Source organism: Suncus etruscus, chromosome 7, assembly GCF_024139225.1.
Source record: "Suncus etruscus isolate mSunEtr1 chromosome 7, mSunEtr1.pri.cur, whole genome shotgun sequence".
Classification (NCBI taxonomy): domain Eukaryota; kingdom Metazoa; phylum Chordata; class Mammalia; order Eulipotyphla; family Soricidae; genus Suncus; species Suncus etruscus.
In genome coordinates, this window is record NC_064854.1 from 52,113,891 (window position 1) to 52,133,735 (window position 19,845).

At 42.8% G+C, this 19,845-nt stretch overlaps 1 protein-coding gene across 1 annotated transcript in view; it reads right to left on the reverse strand.

The window, feature by feature from the left end:
- HMCN1 (hemicentin 1) overlaps positions 1–19,845 on the reverse strand; it is a 414,107-nt gene that overhangs the window by 39,575 nt on the left and 354,687 nt on the right. The window contains 8 exon segments of the mRNA XM_049777571.1: positions 4,805–4,975; positions 5,071–5,241; positions 6,713–6,982; positions 11,560–11,641; positions 13,811–14,001; positions 14,825–14,959; positions 16,717–16,930; positions 19,421–19,611. Coding sequence (XP_049633528.1) covers positions 4,805–4,975; positions 5,071–5,241; positions 6,713–6,982; positions 11,560–11,641; positions 13,811–14,001; positions 14,825–14,959; positions 16,717–16,930; positions 19,421–19,611 — 1,425 coding nt within the window.

The following is a 19,845-nucleotide window of genomic DNA, read 5'->3' on the forward strand; positions in this document are numbered from 1 at the left end:
CGAAAGATTTTCTCCATTTTAACCCCACAACTGTTTCTCCATTACATGCGGTTTGCAAGTGAAAAGTTCTCAATAACACACTAACCTGCTCCCTAAACAACAGCACAGTCTTACTGGTAGTTTCCAGGGAGTGCTATTCAGACCTTTCTTTTGGGAACCAACACATTACACCATCAGACCACAGGCCCTGACCTACCTGACACTTCCTGCCTACCCTGGGCTGGAAAACTGGTGCTCTGGTTTTGCTTGTGTGTAAATCAGAGTCAGGGCTTGTTTTGAGTTTAAAGGAACTTTCTAGATAGGAGATTCTTAAAGCATGTTTCAATTGATCACTGGGTTTAACCAAGGTGTAAACCAAAATATAGGACCTTAAAGAATAGGTCTAAATAGCAACAGTACATCTAGCCCCATATAGCCCCACAGTTGCATCTCTTATTGGAGAAATTATAATTGACTAACATGGTTGTATTTTATTATCTGTGAAGTTTCTGCCACAAGCAAATGGAGGTTTTTCAGCAAAAGACATTTTTTTTTTTTGGAGGAGGGGAACACCTGGCACTGTTCAGTGTGTCCTGGCTCTGCATTTAGAAATCACTCCTGGCAGGCTTGGGGACCATCTGGGATGCCGGGGATTGAACCTGGGTCGATCCCGGGTCAGTCCCAGGTCAAGCACATGCAAGGCAAATGCCCTACCCACTGTGCTATTGCTCTAGTCCTAAAGACCTTTTCTAATTTATTCAGCTAACTCAGGAAACTGGAATTGGAATAAAATTTCACGACATGAAATACGATAGAGTTGATATTTCTTCTCAAAAGGAAGAATGAGTCAAGTGGGCATAAAAAAGGTTTCTTAAGAATGTGAAAGAATCATTAGAAGCCCAAGTAGCAAGGATATTTGGAATAGAACCAATGAAGTAGTTGTTACCCTGCACAGTAGTGCTGATTCTGGAAAGACACTGGGGCATAGGGCTAGAATTCTGCTGTGGCAGAAACCTTGTGTGGAAGAACTGTTCTGCTCCATCTCAGTGTTTGAGGTGAGTGAGCAACAGTGAATTGATCAGATGGAACAAGACACCAGTAGATTCTTCAACTATGGGTGCTAGAAGCCAGCAACCCTGCATTGATGCTCTGTTTTCACAAAGACATTTTAGAAAGGCACTGTGAGACTCAAAGACACTTTGAGACCAAGACCAAGTCAGAGATCCATGAACATCACCTCCCACCTTAGAGGACAGTGATCATTCAAGAAAGCGAGATAAAATACTGAGAAGACATGGCTAAAAGGGGACCCTGTCCACTGATGAATATCAAAACATGAAAATGAGAACTGATTTAACTTAGTTCTTAGTCAATGTTGGGCTTGATTCAAGAACTCAAATACTCTAGTTGGAAGAGTTATCTGCCACTACCCCAAATATCCCCTGCTATTTGCTATAGTATTATTCACAATATTCATGAGCTGGGAACTATCAATAAGTGACTGAATAAAGGAGGTGTGGTAAATATAACCAATGGGACATAGCTCTGTTATTAATGAGGAAACCATTCCATTTGCACCTATATGCACTGCCTAGGCCCCTTCTCAGGCTGATAGGAATTCCAAGAGAATTTCACCAAAGACCTTAAGTAATAGGGTCCCTGTAAATCAGAAGCTGCAGTCATCATTTTTCCCACATCCTTACATGGAAGGAGTTTATTGGTGATGAAAGCCAAGGAGGTGGAGAGGGATAAATCATTTAGAGAAAGATATGCACCATTTAACTTCACTCCTTGGTCATATAGAGAGACACGAATCAATGGAACCTGCTAGAGGCTGGGGAGATAGCATGGAGGTAGGGCATTTGCCTTGCATGTAGAGGGATGGTTGGTTCGAATCATGGCATCCCATATGGTCCCCCGAGCCTGCCAGGAGCAATTTCTAAGCATAGAGCCAGGATTAACCCCTGAGTGCAGCCGGGTGTGACCCAATAAAACAAAAAACAAACAATAACAACAACCTGCTAAATAAATCCCAAGTAAGCTTTGAGAATGGAAAGCAAAGTCAGTGGATCAAATTGTCTTTGATAGATGAACTCAGCTGCTATCTTCACAGATTATGGTCCATAGTGGTGCACACTTGAAATCCTTATAATGCTTATAGTGTACGTCCCTTCAAGAAAATACTTTAATTCCAAATTAAAATTCCAAATAAAATGCAAATTCACTAAATATTAATATATGTCACTAACTCTCAATGGTGGGAGGATACAGCACCTTGATAAAAAAAAACTCTTGAAACCCAAGTATGGAAAGTGTAATATCAGCCCAAATAGCTTTTTGCAATAGAAAGAAAATAATCAAGAAATCCAAGGAATGGATCCTCTCAAAAAGACATGCAACTTCAAAGAGACTCCACTAACAAGTCTATGATGACCTAAGAATCACAACCAAGAATGACAGCAATGCACTGAACGCCACTAAATGAAATCACACATGGTGATAGAAGCCAAGACAAAAAAAGAATAAGAGGATGTTCTTGTTTAACATCAGAAAGCTAATAAGAAAAAGAGAGACCTTTAGAAATAGCTTTTGTAAAATTTCTATTGTGTCAAGAAAGATCATAATATAGGTGTGAAAATTCGTGAGTGCAGGATGAATTAGAAACAAGGCACTTGTGTGGTCTCAGAGCTTGTCTACAAAACCTGTGTTAATGCTAAAGCAAGTCTAGAATGTAGAGAGCAACAAATCCCACCTTGACCAAGAGATCATGAGTGTGGGCAGCTGAGCAGAAGCTTCCTGACATGTTGAGGAGGACAGCAAATTGGGCTGAGAATTTGCTGCTCAGAGGCTAGACTCTTTGGCCAGGAAAGTACCAAAAACAAAACTTCCTCAAAATAAGCACACTTCAGAAATATCAGCATTAGAGAAGACAGATTTTGTTCCAGTGAAAAGAGACCAAAACAAGAGGACAAATGGAACCAGAAGTGTGGTTCCCCAATTGGATTCTAAAATAGAAAAAAAGACTTAAGGAAGAACTTGATTGCGGAAATGACAGAATTTGAGCAGGAACAAACCAAGGGCGACAGGCATTCAAACTGGGCTGACAGAAATTCTAAGGGGTGAGTTAAGTGACAGTGATTCTGAATAAGTAGCTTTCAATTGTCATACATCTGTGGAAAGCTTATTGAAGACGAGAGTTAGGATAAGGGAAGCAGATATGAGGTGTGGACAACACTTTGAAGACAAAGGCCCAGTCCTCAGTTTCAATGAGATCTGAAAGTGGTGCTTTCTGCTCCAGCTAATTTAACTTTGGGTTCAAGTACTCTCATCAGAAAGAGCCTGAAAACTCCTTTGTGGGAGTATTTTCTTGAAGCCCACCACAGCATTTATGCAGAGTACCAGGCATGGTTCTGTTAGGAGGAGAGGGCTGCTGATGAGTGATGGATATTTTCATGGGTGTTGTCAGGATGAGAGTCTAAGTAACTGGTGATGAGCAATGGTTGCTAAGGGAAGAGTATTTAGAGAGGACTGCTAAGGGAAGGCTGTTTAGGGATAAGTGTTGAGTGATAGAGGTAGAATATTAAGGGTTGAGTGCTACAGGATGGGTGTTTAATCATGTTTAGAGGTTGTGCAGTGGGATGGGTGTATAGTGTTGGGTATTGGGTATTTAGATCTAAATGCTGGATATTTAGTGGTGAGTGCTGGTATTTAGTGCAGGGTAGTAGGTGTCTATTTGGTGGATGTTGGTTGTCAGAGGTGGTTAGAGGTGTTAAGAGTTTAAGAGGTGTTGGGTGGGTAGAGGAGGATTTTGGGTATTTAGTGATGGGTGTTGAGTGTGTTTAAAGGTGATATTGAGTGGTGGGTATTTTGAGGTGGGTGTGTTGGGTATTTAGAGATAGGTGTCTAGTGGAAGTGTTGGGTATTGATTGGTGGGTGTTAAATGTTTAGATGTGGGTGTTGAGTTTGTAAAGAAGGGTGTTGGATGTTTAGAGGTAAGTGGTGGGATTTTAGAGGTGGGTTGAGTTTGTAGAGATGGTTATAGAGTTGGTGTTGGGTATTTAATGGTGGTGTTGGGGCTTGACTTGTAGATGTTGGGTTCTAAGAGGTTGGGTATTAGGTGCTAAATGTAGGTTTTGGGAGTTGGCTGTTTAAAGGTGGTGAGGGCGGTGGGTGTAGGGTATTTAGAGATGGATGTTTAGAGGTGGATGTTTGTGTTGGGTATTGAGAGTAAGGTGCTGGTGAGTGGGCGCTCAGTAAACAACAATCATGCAACCTCATAGTGGAGGGTTTCTGTGCCAGTCTTTACCGTTCTGGGTTTGGTTTTCATACCTACAAATCAATGGCTACACCAGCTATTAATTTTTCACTTTCTGACTTCTTTTCATGCAGGGGAGATTTAAAACCACCAGGTTGATATTTTTGGGAGGGCCACACCCAGTGGTGGTCTGGAATCACTCTTAGCTCTACATTTTGGAATCACTCCTGGCAGAGATCAGTGTACCATCTGAGATGCTAGGGATCAAACATGGGTCATCAGTATGCAAGGCAAGTGTCTGACCCACTGTCTTTTGGCTCTGGTCTGGTGAACTAACTAGAATACTTGGTGCCCCACTCTCCTCTCAGTGGAACATCTTTACGTAAAATCTTCAATCCCACTATAGCTATTTTCTCTCTTTGACTAAATACATGCCAAGCCTTTCCGCCTGCTCATCTACAGCGACATGCTGCTTCCCAGAGCCCATCACCTGCTCATGAGTCAGTGCAAAGCAGATAGGGCTGAGCTCTGGGCAGAGGCCAGATGGACACACAGATCCTCAGAGCTCACCTGGACAAGGCCTGTTGTTGCACATGATCGTCTCCACTGCGCTGCCCTCACATGGCCGTCCCCCATGCTGGGCAGGTGGATTACTGCATGTCCTCACCCGGGTCTGGTTGCCAGGCCCACAGCTTCGTGTGCATTCCTCCCATGGGCTCCATGCTGACCAGCCACCAGCCACTGCTCAAAGGACAGATGAAAGAATTACAGGTCTGCCACGCAGAGGGTCTCAGGCAGGGACAGATTGAGCACACCCAGAGGAAAGCTTGTCATACCTGGACACAGCCTGGGCTGGCAATGCCGAGTCTCAGAATCTGGCCCTGGGCATGGACTCCCACCATTGGCAGGGGATGGGTTGTTGCACAAACGGCTCCTTCTTTGCACACCTTTGCCACAGCTGACACTGCAAGACTTCCAGGTGGACCACTGGGAAAAACCTCCGTGAACTGCAAAGGAGATGGGGTGTCATATATCTTGCACATAAGGATTTTCCAGAAAATCCACTGAGTTTGGCTCTGAGTTTCTGAATGACCCTAAGTGCCAAGATGCAGAACTCAATGGCTCCTATCCTAGCACTCATTGATGTGGCCATTCCAAGAGTCAGAGACCAAGAAGATAACCAACCATTATCCTTCACATCTCAGCCCTCTGCTAAGCCAGAGATTCTGTTTTCTGCATAGCAGCTCTTTTGACTTGTGAGCCCAAAGTTCAGTTTGAATACTGATTTGTTAACTTAGCATTCAACTGCAATGATCAATCTCTAGTGACTCTTTGCTCTTTGCATTCTGACACATTTTAGATATTTTCCCATGTGTCCCAATGTCCATTTGTCCTTTAAGAGAAGAGTTTGAGACTTTCTCAGACTATAAGTTGAGAGAATCCACAAATTGTCCCCAACTTTATGAGGTTCTTTTTACCAGAGAAGAAAAACTAACAGTGGGGCCGGCGAGGAGGCGCTAAAGGTAAGGTGTCTGCCTTGCAAGCGCTAGCCAAGGAAGGACCACGGTTCGATCCCCCAAGCCAGGGGCAATTTCTGAGCGCTTAGCCAGGAGTAACCCCTGAGCATCAAACGGGTGTGGCCCAAAAAAACAAAAACAAAAACAAAAACAAAACAAAACAAAACAAAACTAACAGTAAACTTTGCTGCTCATTTAGCCTGCTGGTTTGGGTGCTGCATCCTATTTTTAGGGGAGAAGAGGCATACATAACGGTTTTAGGAGATAATCCTGGCACAATGCTCGGGGGTCTTTCCCAACATAGTTTGGGGAGGCAGCATGTGATACTGGGGATGAACCCCAGTCTCCAGCATTCTAAGCTTACATGGGTCCTTTGAGACACTTCTGCAGAAGAGCTAGACTCATTCTACAACCAGTGGTGATATTGGCACATTAATGATAACATCTTTTCTGTGGCTTTTAACAACTCACCTACTAACTTAGCTTCTGTGGTCAATTCCATTTCTTAGTGCCAGAAATGGGCAGAATCACATATGTAGCAGGCTGCTTTGCCTGATAAAATTTGTTTGGTTTCTATTTGGGAGGACACACCAGGCAGTGCTCAGTCCTTACTCCTGGCTCTGCACTCAGAGATCACTCCTAGTGTTGCTTGAGGGATCCTACGTGATGCCAGGGATTGAACCCAGGCCAGACACATATAAGGCAAAAACCTTTTCAGTTGTATTAGCTCTCTGCCCCTGGGCTGGTAAGAACTGACTAGAAATATGAGCAAAGCCTGAGTAGGGCTCAGTGGACAAACTGTATGAATGTGGAAAACTAGGAGAGAACCTGAGATCAATGAGACCATGATCTGATCTCTGTGACAAGGTGGCTGTCAGCCCAGTGTCCTCACCTAATGAGCATCTTTGGGACAAAGGATTCAGAGCTCAGAGCTCAGCACTCACTGGGGGCGGCAACTCACCCTGGACTGTGACCTGGACCCTGATGAGGACGGAGCCCATCACATTTCGGGCTACACACTCATACTCAGACGTGTCTTCTTTCCGTGCTGAGGTGATGGACAGTGAGCCGTTGGGCAGCAGACTAAGACGAGTATCCCAGGTAATTGGCAGGCCCTGCTGGGACCATGAGAGGCTGGGCATGGGCTCTCCCACTGCCTGACAGTTCAAGATCACTTTGCCACCAGCCTCTACCACTGTGTCTTCTGGCTCAAGAGTGATGGTGGGAGGACCTAAAGAGAAGCAGAGAAAAGTGGGGTTCCCAGTTTTATGGGGGTTCCATGAAGTCCTTCATCCTATGTGATGGAGTTAACTTCCTTAAGGAGGAAAATTGTGTGGCACATGAATGAATAAAGCACCAACTTCTTATGACTCAGGGCACAGTTGTAGGAATCAGTTCACAGAACTTAGCTCAGCCTGGGCCCACAACCTGTTTATATTCAACCAAGTTAGTTCAAAGCATCTATCCAGTTTGCTTCTAGACTCAGATCCAAACCCCACCTCTGGCTGCCTCTCTTAATCTCTACGTCCATCAAGATGGTGCCTTCCCCATTCCTGCAGACACCACTAAGATGACATGAGCATACAGCATAATGGTGCTGTTTTTTTGAAGGTGTGTTTTCTGGTGGAAGGTATTCACTTCTTTCAGTTGTTTTTTTAGGGGGGGGGGGTTTCCTCAGGGCTTGCTCCAGCTCTGCACTCAGGGAGCATTCCTCTGAGGCTCAAGGGAACCTATGCAGTACTGGGGATAGAAGCCAGGTCAACAGTGTGCAAAGCAGGGTATGTGCTGTGCTGTCACTCTGGTCCCACTTTCCCTCATTTAGGGGTCAAATAATCATTATAGATGGAATCACTGCTTCCAGAATCTAGTCAAACAGCATGAATGGAAAGGCAGGATTGTTGAACTACAGACAGAATCCCATTCAATGATTATTCTAAAGTAGTAATATTTAGCCTTTGGTTTTATTCTATCCAACTGTCATCTTTTACAATTAATGCTTAGTTGTTACATCTGTGCATTAGACTAAAATTTGGGTGGTTTTGTCTTCAGTTGCTTCTTTCTGATGAAAAGTACTGATCCCAGGAGGATCCTTTCCCTGCCGTGATGTCATTTCTATGTGATTGTGTCTATAGCTAAATTCAACACAATAGTTTTGTGGAGGAAAATTTCATAACTCATTTTTTTTTTTGTGGTTTTTGGGTCACACCCGGCAGTGCTCAGGGGTTATTCCTGGCTCCAGGCTCAGAAACTGCTCCTGGCAGGCACAGGGGACCATATGGGGTGCCGGGATTCAAACCGATGACCTCCTGCATGAAAGGCAAATGCCTTACCTCCATGCTATCTCTCCGGCCCCTCATAACTCATTTTTAAAAGATAACAGATAAAAGCCAATTTAGGCAGGAAAAGGTTCCAGCTTCTAATACCATGGGAGCTTAATAATAAATATGAACAACATAATGGATATCATCTCTTGTCTCAAAACACTAACAGTACTGTTGAGGCAGAGCAGCCAGCCAGTGGTGCTAAGGGTTTATTCCTGGCTCTGTGCTCAGGGATCACAGTGGATGGAGCTTAGGACAACCGTATGTAGGGCCAAGGAGTGAACCTGGTTCAGCCACATTCATGATAAGTGCCTTTCCCACTGTATTATCCCCACTAACATTGTCAGACTCATAACTATGGGACTTGTCAGTCTAAGGTTAAGGTTAGTGAAGATGAAGTAACTTGTTGTGTTACTGATCCTACCCTAATCAATTATTGTACCCCACCCTCGGGTATGACCTGGTGATTGTATATTGGATTATTCCTTACTTGGAATTCTGCTCATACCCTAGGGTGGTATCTGATTCTTGTCAATAAAAGCAAGGGTCTGAGGAAGTCTGGGGCTCATTCTTCGGTCTTCTTCCACTGAGCTGCACTCTATCTTAGGAGCAGAAAGCTTTTGTGGTTTGAATTCCTTGCTTGAGCACTGGATTTCCTGAACCCATTCTTGTATGTTTTTACTGTGTAAATTATTTTACACAGTAAAATAATACAACTGGAACTGTTCCCCCTGAACTAATCGAACAGGGGAATGGGAACTGCCTTTTCTGTCTGGGAGCTCGGTGGGAATCAAACCTTAACCAATCTCCTAGAGAAAGCGACACTTCAGTAGTTCTGTGAAGAAATGGAAGAAAAACCAGGGATTGCTCAGGAGTCCCCAAAGACTTTCTCCTGGGAAAGGTATTGAATCAATGCAAAGACTTTCTTATGGGAAAGTCAATACCTTTGGAGTTATTGATTCAATGAGAAGACTGTCTCATGGGAAAAGTATTGATTCAGTGCAGAAGTGGTGACTGTAGAGGGTTGATATGGACAACAAAGGGTTGGAGGATTCCAAAATACATAAGAGAACCATATGGAGTGGGAGGGGTCATAATGAGTCAATTTCATCAAGAACTAGTAAAACAGTCAGGGGGAGAAGTTCAAATGGCAGGTGGATATTAATCTCTATGGCTCAGAGAGACAGATGGGCTAGCATTTGAGACCCAGAAGCTTTCATGCATAGCTAACATGTTTAAAAATTGTTCAAAGTTGCAAAGAAGAAAATAAAGGTAAAAAATGATTGCAACATCCTTATTCAGAGTTGCACAAAGGTCAAGCCAAAAGATGATGCTGGCCGCTAAGTGAATTTGGAGAAAATAGTATTGGGGAAGGAAGGAGAGGTGGATGGGAGAGTGATGATCTCTGCCCTAAAGAAGATCTTTCTGTTAAGTCAAAACTCTGCCAGGATTTAGGGAACAAAGCACCTTAAACTAGAGATTCACAGCTGAGGAAAAGCTGGTGGAGAGGAGGGCAGTTGAATGGTAAATTGGTAATAGACAGCAGAGAATGTATTTCACTCTGAAGGATCGATGGGAGCAGGTGTTTAATATTTGACTAAAATCTGGGGCGAGGATCCACAGGGTTGACATTCTTTGAGTCAGTGAAGGGGCTGACACATTGTTAAAGGAACAGGATGGGAGGGAGTGAAAGTGGGGACAATGCTGAAATAGAAGGGTTGGCTCAAGGGGAACGATGGATGCCAGATCACTCAGCTGACTGCTTTGGCTCATGACATGGATCTGGCATAAAGAAAACAAAGCAAAATAGAAGTGAAGTATGTTTTAGTGTGCTGTGACTCTCATTTAGGGAAAAGCATTACCAATTTAATAAGTTTGCTATCTCAGAGTGATGCTAGGCAATGCATTTATGCATCAGTATGCCCACATGGCCCCCACAACCACTGTCTTACTCCATATTGACATCAACTTCATAATGAACAATCACAGGACAGGTGAGATTTTATCCTCAGACTTTTCAATGAGGATTCCACATTCCAAGGGCTATTGCCATAAAGTCAGCTTCTACTCTTAGCCCGAAATGACAAAACAAGTCATGGCACACATCTGTTTATCCAAGAGTGTCTGATAAAACACGGACTCTTTACTTAGGTGTTATATTGGAACATGTCCAATTGCTTAGGCAATGAATTGAGTGATAGAATTCCACATTCCCTGTTTTTGAGGCTCCATTAATTTTATTGGTCACAGAATGAGTCACATGACCATTTGATCTAAATGAAACATTGCTCTGGTTGAAAATGATATGGCTTGCATATATGGGACATGGTTTCAACCCTGGGCATCACACATACTCTCTCCAACATAGCTTCTGGTACTTTTTTTTTCCAGATGAATTATACTGTTCGTTTTTTCATTTACATCGTTGGCTATTTACTAACACGAATTTACTATCAGCAGTTTAGATGAGCTGACATAACACAGTTTTCTCAAAGAGGTGAGGGAAACCCCCTTCAGGTAGTGACCCCCACATGGCAGATGTGATGGTCTATTTCCTCTCCCAGTAACTCCCCATGGTTCATGTGATGGTCTGTTTCCACCCTAGTAACCCCCCTCCCCCCCATGGCTCATGTGATGGTCTGTTTCCCTCCCCCAGTAATCCCCACATGGCTCATGTAACTGTCCTCTTTCCCTCCTAATCCCTTGAGTAAAGAATTTAGGAGGTATCATCAAAATCACATTGATTTGGAAAACGGGATATCTTCCCCTTGTTGAGTTATGACTCTCATCAGTCTACCAGCTTCTGAAAAGATCTGTAGTAAAGAAACAGCACAACTAAGCAAAGCCTGGCATAGCTTTGATGTCTTCATGTGTTCAATGATAAAATAGATATTAGATCTTTTTGCCTCCCCTGCTCCCATGTCCCTCAAACTTGATTGCAGACTCTCTCTTTTTTAACCCTTATAATGTTTGATAGAAATGCAATTAAGAAAGAAAGAAGGTATCAGGGAGGGTGAGAAGGACACTGGGGACATTGGTGGCAGAAAACGTGCACTGGTGAAGGCTGTTGTACATTTGTATGACTGTATTTCAATCATGAACAACTTTATCTGTGGGGAAAAACAACTGTATTATAAACACCCTTGTAATTATGCTGTGCAAATAAAAAATAAAAATTACAAAAAAAAGATATGTACTTAAATAAGACACCCTTTTACTGATAGATGAAAAACCAAGTGTTAATGGGTGAATAGATGTGTATCATTTTGTTTTCATTTGGCTTGTGAGAACATTAGAGATACCAAAGTTCAGTCCCCAGGGGTGGCCATCTTGAACTGCATATAGCAAATAAGCAGAGAAAGGACTTTGTGGAGCTGATTCACTCTTACATCATAACATTTGATGGGTGTCTATAGAGTCAAAGCCAGTGGATGCCCTTCACTGGGTAGCTTCTCCCCACCACATAGCTATGCCCAGAGGCACTTACTCTGCAGTGTCAGGCTCATACTCCGCTCCACCACTCCTGCTTCATTGGCAGCTACACAAGTGTAGTCACCAGCATCTTCATTCTACACAAACAAATAGGGATTTAGACATCAGACAGTGGACCACAATCTCCACCCAACTTAGATGTTATCTCATTCGAAAAAGGTGTTTTGGCTACTACACCCAGCAGATGAGAATATTTTTAATAAACACTAGAAAGCTCTGAAATATTTTCAAAGTGGACTATCATTATGCTTAAGAATAACAACTGGTTGGAAACTAGAATAATATAAACTCTTTATAGTCATAGGTCTGAACTTGTCTTACTTGAAAAACACTAATGCTATTCTTACACATACCTTAAAAAGCATGAAAACCATCAGAATAAATGAAATTTCTATTTTTTTTTAAGTTTTTGGGTCACACCTTGGTGGTACGTACAGCTCTGCACTCAGTAATCACTGGTGGGTTCATATGGAATGCCGAAGATTGAACCCAGGTGGGTCTCATGATAAAACTTGGTAATTAATAAAAGTTACAGGTTGAGAGAGAGCAAGAGCGAGCAAAAGAGAGAGAGAGCAAGCGAGAGAGAGAGAGACAGAGAGAGAGAGAGACAGAGAGAGAGAGCAAGCGAGTGCAAGGATTAAGGTGTTTCCCTTGTTTGTAAGTAACTTCAATTTAATCCCTGGAACCTCATATGGTCCTCCAAACATCTCCAGGAATTATCCCTGAGTGCAGAGCCAAGAGTAAGCCCTGAATACTGCCTGGTGTGACTCTGCCCCCTCCCACCCACCCCACCCCCCAAAAAAAGAACTTGTGAACAGGACTCTTAAAATTAAGCCAGAGAGAGGGCCTAAGTTTCCGGAAGCAGAGGCGGGCTAGAAGAACAGGGGTGCCAATTTTGGGTTTAATTGGAGTGTGAATGTGTTATACAAATATGACATTCTATCAGGAAACTCAGTGGCATCTGTAAGAATTTCAAGGGAGTTGGAGGAGACATACATTTAGGAATGTGAATTTGGTGAGATTGGTATGAATAGCACCAGTTAGTATTACCAAGGATTTCAGAAGTACATATGTGAAGAGGAAAGTGGATATAAGCCATGTGGCCAGTGAGCTACTGCAGTGGGTAGGGCATTTGCTGAGTAAGACAGTTGATCAGAGTTCAATCCCTGGCACTTTATCTGGTCCCCTGAGTCCACCAGGAGTGATCCTTGAGCACAGAGCCAGGAGTAAACCCTGAGTATCGCTGGGTGTGGCCTAAAACAAAAGAAAAGAGGCTACAACCCTTGTTTGAAAACCAAGAAGAAAAGTACTGTGTGTGACCCACTAAATTCAGGACAATGAACCAACCCAATATCTATATGTAGCCCAGTGTAACTCCACCCTGGATTTAGGTGTACCTACCTGAGACCTGCCCTTTTCTGAGAGGGGTCTTGGGAACCGGATACTAGGTGTAACCTTACCTGCAAGACCCCTCCCATTCCGGGGAGTGGTCTTGGAAGGTTATATAAAGCCTCTGACCCAGGGGATTAGGGTCTTTGCCTTTTTGGCCTTTGGCGGGCTCTCCCCTTTTGGTCTTTAACCAGCATGGAGGTCAAAGGAAGATGGCTGAAAGGAGTTAAGACGCAGGGCTAGCTAAGAATGGCTGAATGCTTGAAAGGTTATGAGATAGGCCACACACATGTGGTGGATAGGGTATGCATAAAGCTGATGCTCCTGATGCCTGCCTGTGAGTGAGTTCAATACCCATCGCTTTCCTGAACCCCAGACCCGCGGTTGATGGGGGATGAAGCCACGTGGCCGGGGCCTAAGGACAAAGGCCTCCATCCTTCACCATCCCTCTCCATCCTTCTCCATTATTAATTATTTAATACAACAGCCCAGTAGAGGCATTTTAGGGAAAATAAAAGATCTCAATCTCTGTGCTCACACATGAGAAAATTTAAAAGCACATGAAAGCCTGGGCTCAGCTGTGAACTTTCTACCCTCAAACTCATTCTTACAGTGTTTGTCATTCTTCCATGGCTGGTTGTGAAACTGATTTGAGGTAGGCAGATGCTAATGTAAACTTAGAGGTTACTGAGAGGAAAGACATAGCAAAACTCTTTTATTCTTGAACTTCTCTGAAATTCACCAAAAATTATCCACATGATGGCCATTGATTTTTGGAATCTATTGATTCCAATCTGATCTGATGATTTGCACGGAAAGCTCTCCATGGCCAGCACAATTCTGACCCTGGGACTTACCACGGTGCCATAAATGGCCAAAGATCCATTGCTGAGTTTGCGGATGCGGTGATTGACTTCCACATCTACCCCCTTTCGACTCCACTGGATGGTTGGGGCAGGGTCTCCCTTCACCTCGCAATTCAACATGGCATTGCCACCAAGGGGCTCAATCCAGTTGGAAGGGTAATCGCCTTTGAAGACAGGCGGCTCTGGGTAATAAACAAGATAAATCAATTAAAGCAAGGTCTGGGTACTTCCTGCTGATTTTGGACCTACTTTGTAAAAGTGGTTAGTGGAGAGAGAAAACGTTGCTTTTAAATCTCCTGAGTTTTCTAGAATCAACTGGAAATTGTGTCAGTTTCAATCATGGCTTTCTCCCTTGATGGGGATTCTAGATCATGGGGGTGGAGGTGGTTGGGATTATTTTGGTATAGCACTAGAGAGGAGGCTCAGGACCTCTTGGCCAGCTGGATGCCTTATGTCAATTACTGAGACACCTAGAATATTCTAACTGGAGATCACTCACAGAAGGGCTGTTCTGATAATCTTGTGCATGTGACAGCCCTGGGGTTTTAACTCAGAGCCTTGAGCTTGCCAGATAAGCCAAGGTGTCATCTTACAGGCCCCAGTTTCAATAATTTATTTTTGTTTATTTATTTTTTGGTTTTTGGGCCACACCTGGTGATGCTCAGGGGTTATTCTTGGCTATGCGCACAGAATTTGCTCCTGGCTTGGAGGACCACATGGGATGCCGGGGGATTGAACTGTGTTCCCTCCTTGGTTAGTGCATGTGTGCCCTACTGCTCTACCACTGCTCTGGCCCCTGTTTCAATCATTTAAATGGATGATTCTACTTGAGCCAAATTCTCTTTTAGGTCTGATGACCTACTCTGTGGGTGAATGTTCATACCTTCTTTCACCCATTTGTCCATCACTAACTTGATGTGCCAATAGATTTCTAAGTAACCCGAAGCCGAGGTGAAACCAGCCATGACACAGGAACAGTGGGTTAGACACAGCACGTTCACCCACCTTTCACGTAAACAAATCCGATGGCTTTCACAAAGCCCACGCTGTTCTCTGCAGTGCAGACATACGTGCCAGAATCCCCTTTGGACACTCTCTCAATAACAAGTTCAGTGTGTCCCTTGACACTGTCAAAGTGGGCTGTGGGGACAACACAAATGTCTCTCAGTCACCTGGAAAAGTTGTCACAGAGCGGGGCAGTGTGTAGATGGGATTTATGAGCGGAATCAGCAGCTGAACCAAACTTCGCCAGCCTTGGGAGAAGGGAGGCTTTTGAATGGCTTTCTGCCTTGAGCTATTTTCTGTGTCTATAGACACTTGTTTGATGAATAAAAAACAGCAAGAAAAGACAGGAAAAGAGAATGAAAACAAACATCTTAAAAATTAGTTTCTATCTGAGGGACACCTTCCTCTCAAGTTGGCCCAAGTGTCCTTGGTGTCCAATCTCTGCTGAAGAAACAGCACATTTTCCATTTCCTTTATCTCATGGTGTTCTTCCACCCCAACCATTGACATCTAAACCATGAAAACCTTTGCAATTATAACTCAACTGTCTTGGCAGGCCAGAGGAAAAATCATAAAAACATAGGCTAGTTAGGCAACAGGCACAGCATGATCACATTTGTAATCATTTACACTTCTTTACAATCATGGTGATATAAATATTTGCCAAGGGAGTGATGATGCTTGGAATTGGGCATAAGGTAAATATGTTAACCCCAACATGAAATAAGATGTGGATAAGACCAGCAAGGTCTCTTTCCAGAATGGTCACCTTGATTTGTTTGCCCTCAGAATGAGCTCTCAAGATTTCATACAGCTAGGTATTAGGTAAAAAATGAAGTTTCACATTTTTATTTTAGCATTTTGTTTTGGTTTTAGTTTAAATTTTTATAATACCCATAAGTTGTTCCTCTTTGGAAAATAAATACACCCTACTAATTAGTTTTTTGATTAAATTTTCTTTGTACTTTGTTTTTCCTTTCTGAGAAAAACTATTACTATTTTCCTATATTACTACATATTATTTCCTATTTTACTTAATAATATTACTAAGGTCATATGTTTGATAAATTCCAGTCACTCACATAAACATGAAGGAAAAAACTCATACTTATATTTTCTAGGAAGACATTTATTCAAAGGTGATACTATATAATAACCTCTCATTCCTGACTATATATGCTGATAGCAAAGTTTAAACCTAAAAAAGACAATTTTCCTTGAACTTGATTTCCTTAAACTCTTAGAGTTCTCCTGTGCTCCAGGGACTATCAAATTGAAGATAGACTCCATTAAAAATTTTTTTGAATGGGGGAGTTTGGGCCACATCTGGCAGTGTTCTGGGTTTACTCCTGGCTCTGTGATTAGGGATCAGTTCTGGTAGAGCTTGGGAGACTATAGACCATGCCAGGGCTCAGACAATTCTTAACACTCCAACAGTAACCACCTTAACTCAATTATGCTGGAGGTCTCTGGGAATAAGGTTCTACCAAAATCATATACAGCAAAGGGATAATGTCTAGGTGAAAAAAAAATCAAGTTGGGGTTGGAGTGATAACACAGTGCTTAGAGCACTTGCCTTGCATGAAACTGACCTATGTTCAATCCCCAGAATCCCAAGTGATTCCCTGAGCCCACCTGAAGTGATTTCTGAGTGCAGAGACAGGAGTCATCCCTGAGCACCACTGGGTATGACCCCAAAAATCAACTAGTAGTGAGAATTAATTCCTCTTCAATGGAATGACAGAAGAAAAAAAAAAAGGAAAAGAAAAGAAAGGCAAGTCCAAGTAGAGAACTTCAAATGACCAGTTCTTCAAGAAATTTTTATTTATTTTCCCCTCTTGTCACCCCTAGAAAGTGGCCTTGGCTTGACTATGTTCTCCAAAGCAACCCACCTGGGATAATGTCATTGTTGAAGGTCCACGTTAACCTAGGCAGTGGGATGCCTGTGGCTTTGCAGCTCAGGCGGAGTCTGTCCCCTTTATTCAGCGCCACATCTCCAGGAAGCTCTGTGAAAGTGGGGAGCACGTGGACAGCCAGGGTGACAGTATGAATGTCCTTCCCAGCAGCATTGGCAGCAACACAGGTGTAGGTACCTGAATCCTCTGGCTTGGAAAACAATCAGAAGGCTTATGCTGGCACAATCTTACATTGCACACAAAGAATCATGTCACGTGGTCCCCAAGGTTTGCTCCTACTTAAAACAGTGACAGTTCCAGTCCAAGCTAACTAGAAGAATTGCAACAGAGGCCCCAGTTTTGAAACCATCAACAGAAATCTGACTTCAGAAAGCGTTGGAATGATGAGTTTAGGAAATCTCACATGGAATGAAACTTTGTAAGACATAAAGAAAGAATAGAGTCCCGGATTGGACCATTGGCAAAACAGGGTAATATGGTGTCAAAAGTGGCTAAGATTGTAGCAAAGAAAAGACAATCTTGACAGCTCTAGGAGCATATTCTCATCCAAATCACAGCTTCTCGTGACTATGGAACATTATTCACCCACCTGATTTCCTTCCCCTTTGCTGATACTTCTTTTCCTACATGCAACATAATGTCTTAGTGTTATCTTGTAAGCCAGCTCACTGTTGGGTCTTCTTTCTGTCACCCCAGGCATATGACTCATCCAGCCTTTGGGTTTCATCCCAATTAAGTGCTGATGGGTGCTCAACTGCCTGTCCCCATTTCTCTCAACCCCAGAGAACTTATACTACAGTAGGAAAGTGCCTTTGATTTGTCTCTTCCCTGCTCTATTTATCCCCAGTACCTGTATCCGTACTTACCCCAGAAAAGATGCTCCAGGAATGTTTACGGAATTAGTGACTTAATGCTTCCAAATCAAGGTGTATAATATATACTTCTCTTTTTGGAAGTCTAACACTACTTTTTTTTTTGTATGGAAGCTATCATTATTTGTTATAGACACTATCTCTATTTGGTTGATTGCATACAAATTGTCTACTATCTTTACACTTTATCCTTATATTTATTTTTATCAATTCCAAGACTTGCCCTTTTAACTTTTAGTATTTCAGAAGATAGGGTGCAATTGAGAAAAGGCTCATCTGCTGTTAGATGGTACTTTGTTTTTATTTTTGGTTTTGGGGTCACAGCTAGTTAAACTCAGGATTTTCTTCTGGCTCTGCACTTCGGGATCACTCCTGGCAGGTCTCATATCCCTATGGAGTTCTGGGAATTGACCTGGGTAGGATGTATGTTAGGCAATCTCTTTACCTGCTGTGCTATCTACCCAGCACTTGTGTTATTAGTTAATGGTATATAAATAGCCATGTACTTTGCAACTGCTGAAAACAAATGTGAGTATAACTTGCACTAGTACACAGGGCTGAGTCAGTGCTGTGTGGCATAGCTGACTCTATAGCTGTGTGCCTGGTAATCTTAGGACTTTGCCTAATGATTGAGCTCATTCCACAGAGTTAGCACCATCAATATGACCCATTTTGTCTACTCAAGCATAATGAATTCTGTTATGAGATATAGGAATTCTGATGGGTAAGGAAGAGAAACAAGAGAGACACAAAGTTCAAATATTAATTCACATGTGTCTGTGTTTAATAACCAGTCCATGATTTGAGCCTCTCAAACAATTTTTTTTGCTATTTTCTCTTTCTCTTTTTTTTTGTTTTCGTTTTTGGGCCATAGCCAGTGACACTCAGGGGGGGGGTGGGTACTTCTGGCTATGTGCTCAGAAATCGCTCCTGGTTTGAGGGACCATATGGGATGCCGGGGATCAAACTGAGTTCTATCCTGGATCAGCCGCTTGAAAGGTAAACACTCTACTGCTGCACTATCACTCCAGACTCAAACAATTATTTTTGGAGATCAACACAGACAGAGCTTCCTCCTTAGGAGAGTTTCTTTAAAAACAGACCTTTCTGAAGGCATTCTGCAATGGAAAGGGCCAGAGAAGAATATTAAAATTTTCAGCTGAAAAAGGCTCCTGAACATTCCATTTCCTTATCTCTGATTCGGAAGATGGAAAGATATCATGTAGAAATCAGAAAAGAAGCCAAAACTGCCTTCTATAAATGCCTCATAATATAATCTCTTCTTCTCTTTTCTTCTGATTCTTTTTTTTTTTTTTTTTTTTTTGGGCCACACCCGTTTGACGCTCAGGGGTTACTCCTGGCTATGAGCTCAGAAATCGCCCCTGGCTTGGGGAGACCATATGGGACGCCGGGGGATCGAACCGCGGTCCGTCCTACGCTAGCGCTTGTAAGGCAGACACCTTACCTCTAGCGCCACCTTCCCGGCCCCTTTTCTTCTGATTCTAAGCACAGAATGCCCTGCAGGTTCCTATGTACCCTTTTCTGATCAACACAGAAACCAAATTAGAATCTTAGTGAAAAGTTGTTTAGAAGTTCCTGCTATTTGTTAAATACTATTCTCAGGTCTGGGGCATACAATGGAATACCTGTAAAATGAATTTTATGACTTGAACTTACAGAAGATTAACTCATAATTAAATAATACATTTCATTATCAAATCATATATTCCTTCAAGTTAAGTTTCTAAAAGTTAAAGGGAATTTCATCGTCTGCCTTCACGTTACCTATTCATGGCTGTCAAACTTACCAGAACATTCTCCAGAATAAGTTCTCCGTAGGGTTCAACAGTATATTTTCCTGCCACATTGGTTAAGGGGATGTTGTTCTTTTCCCAATGAATGGTGGGTGTGGGGACTCCATCAGCTGTACACGGGAGGAGAGCTTGGGAGTTCTCATTGACAGTGAAGGATTCTTCAGTTGCTTGGATCCGAGGGGGGACTAGGGAGAGTTCAAGACTGTCCTTTAGATGCTGAGCTCAAGGACAATTCCATTAACAAGGAAAAGTACACAAGACTCTTTGGGAGATCATTTTGCTGACAAGACTAAAAAATTGAGTATCATATTGATTGTTTATTATGAAGGAAAGTTTACTTGTGGGGAGGGGTCTCCAAAGCAATGCCAAGGTGTCCCTCAGTGGTTCTTGGCCAACTAGACAAGTCAATGGGATGGCCA